The sequence below is a fragment of the Poecilia latipinna genome, unplaced genomic scaffold (genome assembly GCF_001443285.1).
Source record: "Poecilia latipinna isolate Pla-1442-1.1 unplaced genomic scaffold, P_latipinna-1.0 Scaffold3326, whole genome shotgun sequence".
Lineage (NCBI taxonomy): Eukaryota > Metazoa > Chordata > Actinopteri > Cyprinodontiformes > Poeciliidae > Poecilia > Poecilia latipinna.
The window spans coordinates 48,043-51,289 of NW_015115942.1; the positions used below are offsets into that span (position 1 = coordinate 48,043).

The following is a 3,247-nucleotide window of genomic DNA, read 5'->3' on the forward strand; positions in this document are numbered from 1 at the left end:
GTGAGGGACCTGGATAAGGGCTAGGGGGGTGCTGGCACAAAAAAGGTTGAGAAACACTGGTTTAGAGAAAGTGGCATTGCTTCTTTGGCTTTGAAGCAATCTCTCCTACTGAGCATACACATAGTGACAGTTGAAAAGAAATTTTCCCCTGACCATGAAGAAACCTCAAGCAGAATGTTTAGGTCCAAAGATAAGCTCTCAAGCAGAACATTTATAGGAATTTTTACAATTACAATTCCTTTTCATCAACGTAAGAAATGAATGAGGTAGTTTTGGAAATAGGACATTTCCAATTCTAGCAATACTGTAAAGGTGATAGAAAAAAGTTATCAAAGTTTGTTGCATTATTACTGGAGGTCAGGTTGATGCTAACTAAACAGTTTTTTAGATGTTCTAGTCTAATAAGGAAAGCCTTCTGTTTTGTTTGAGGTTAAAAGCCAAAGTATAAATACTACCCAAGCTTCAAAACATGCCGGTGATCTATCCAATATGGGACAATTGTGGCGATGATGGTAGGAGTTTGTCCTGCAATTGGTGGGTTGTCAGTTTGATATCTGTTCTGTCTGCCTTCATTGTTGGTAAAACAGATCATGCACATTCAACCCTTCCTAAAATGCTGGTGGCTTTAGTTCATGTTACTGTGACAACAAAAAGTTTTAGTTTTTCCATCTTCACCTCACTCAAATCGCTTTCTGCCTTGGTGAAATTGTGTTTTTTTTTTCCCTTGTGTTTCCCATGATTACCATTGTTAATCAGTAAATAAGATAATCTGCTCAGTTTGTATTTATGGTTAAATGTGGGCATGTAGAGGGAAGAGCCTGAGGTGGTATCTTGTACACAAACTTTGAGGTACAGCTGTGATTTATAAAGGCAAATCTCTTGCTGGTACGCATGTGCATGGTTTTATAAATTTGGATTTGTTTTTGGCATATACCCCATTTCTGCATATGTACATTTTAGTATGGATCTGCAGTCCTTCATAAAGGAGACCCCAGAACACTAAACATTGGAGGTTTCTTCCATGTAAGAAAAGGGATTGGTAGAGTGCCACCTCAGGCTGAAGCATCATGTTAGATGTTTTACTTCTACATTAGCTTCATGGGTTCTTGGGTTCAGTGGTGGTTTATGTGTAAATTGCCACCCTGGATGCTATGTTTACAAATTATAAATTTTTTAAAATGTTCAATCTTAACAAAATATTAACAAAATAACACATCACATATTAGTTTGATTTTCACATCTTGTGCTTTTTAAAGTCTCGTTAAGTTATAACTATTTTACTAGATGTCTTCATGGTGAGCATTAATAGTACAGCAAAGAATTGCACATCTCCATAAATACAGTGCCATGTTATTTGAAAATAAAGGCAGATTAATTCTTACATGTTGCCCTTAATAGTATTTACATATTATGCTTCCTACTTTGACATATAATTTCACATTTATTGTAGGGCTAGGGTCATATTAGAGTAAATGTAAAAAATATATGGGGTAAATATGAGTTTAATAATTCAGTTCTTCCCCACATGACAATAATTTCCCTTTAAAAATACACTTAAAGGTGAGATTTTACATTTGTGATATTAATAATTCAAACTTTTCTTAATGAACTTTAAGTTGTTTGACTTTCTTTAAAATATGTAAAGTTACTCGAATGGATGAGATGACACTTATCAAAGGTATAAAAATGTGACTTGTTTTATTACATGTTAGAGAGCTGTTTTAGCGTTTTTAGAGCTCTGTTTTCATTTGAATTTTCAGAGGCAATGCCAATGGACACAGAGGTATATGAAAGTCCTTATGCAGATCCTGATGAACTGAGGAGCTCCACCGTGGATCGCAACCAGCTTTTCTTGGAGGATGGAGAATTGGGCTCAGGAAACTTTGGCACTGTCATGAAAGGAATCTACAAAATGAGAAAGTATGACACAGCACTTTGGTACAAACAACAGCACTCCTTCTGTCTATTTATTCAGAAAACCATGATTAATTACAACCTTCATATATTCACAAAGAGTTCAGTCAGCATTTGTCATCACAAATCATTCACTCAAATGAAAAGGCATGGAAATCTTACAAAACCCATCCTTGATCCAAATCAAGGTTTTGCAATAAAACTGAAGCAAATTTATGGAAGTTCAATCAATCAATCAATCAAATTTGATTTGTATAGCACATTTCAGCAACAATGCATTTCAAAGTTCTTTACATCACAAAAACACAAAGTCATGCAACATAGAATCAACAATTGAAACATTACATTTAGTCAAGTGCTTAAGATTCTTAATCTATTACGTTTCAAATGCAACTCCAAACAGGTAGGTGTTTAGTCTAAATTTCAAGGCACTGTGTTTCAGCAGCTTTGCAAGTTTGTTCCAGATTTGTGGTGCATAGAAGGTGAATGCTGCTTCTCCTCGTTTGGTTCTGGTTCTGGGGATGCAGAGCAGAACTAGAAGACCTGAGGGGTCTGGAAGGTTGATGCAACACCAGCAGATCTTTAATGTATTGTGGTGCTAAACCGTTCAGTGATTCATAAACTAGCAACAATATTTTAAAGTCTATTCTCTGAGCTACAGGGAGCCAGTGTAGGGACTTTAAAACTGGTGTGATGTGTTCTGTCTTCCTGGTTTTAGTGAGAATGTGAGCAGCAGCATCTGGATCAGCTGCAGCTGTTTGATTGATTTGCTAGTCAGACCTGTGAAGACGCGGTTGCAGTAATCAATGCATCTAAAGATAAACGCATTAATGAGTTTCTCTAGATCTTGCTGAGACATAATTCCTCTGATCCTGGAAATGTTCTTCAGGTGATAGAAGGCCGACTTTGTGACTGTCTTAATGTGGCTCTGAAGGTTCAGGTCAGAGTCCATCACTACTCCCAGGTTTCGGGCCTGATTGCTGGTTTTCAGTTGTTTATTATTATTTGGATCAGATAATTTGTAATGACAGGTAGACCTTTTTAAAAGAAAGTAGTGGGTGGATATCCAGACAGCAGGAACCAGGACTAGGAATTTCTTTTGGTCATTTATAATTAAGTAGTTGAAAATGGGTAATTTTTTATGCATTTGTTATGTTTGGGTATAGCATTGGTGCTGGATTTAGTAAGGATGTTCAGACTAATTATCTTAAACTAAGAGGATAACCCCAGCTCCTAAAAAACAACCCCACACTATAATCCTCCCTCGAAAAATCTTCACAATTGGCACAACACAATCAGACAAGTACCGTTGTCCTGGTAACTGCCAAACCCA

The 3,247-nt window shown here is 36.6% G+C and overlaps 1 protein-coding gene across 1 annotated transcript in view; it reads left to right on the plus strand.

The window, feature by feature from the left end:
- The window catches only part of LOC106940698 (tyrosine-protein kinase SYK-like), a gene marked incomplete at its 3' end in the record, with an annotated part of 44,818 nt that extends 42,651 nt beyond the window's left edge, over nt 1-2,167 (plus strand). Inside the window, exon 10 of the mRNA XM_015023501.1 lies at nt 1,761-2,167. Within this exon, the coding sequence (XP_014878987.1) occupies nt 1,761-2,167 (407 nt within the window). The remainder of the gene's footprint in view (nt 1-1,760) is intronic.
- Between the last annotated feature and the right edge of the window lie 1,080 nt (nt 2,168-3,247).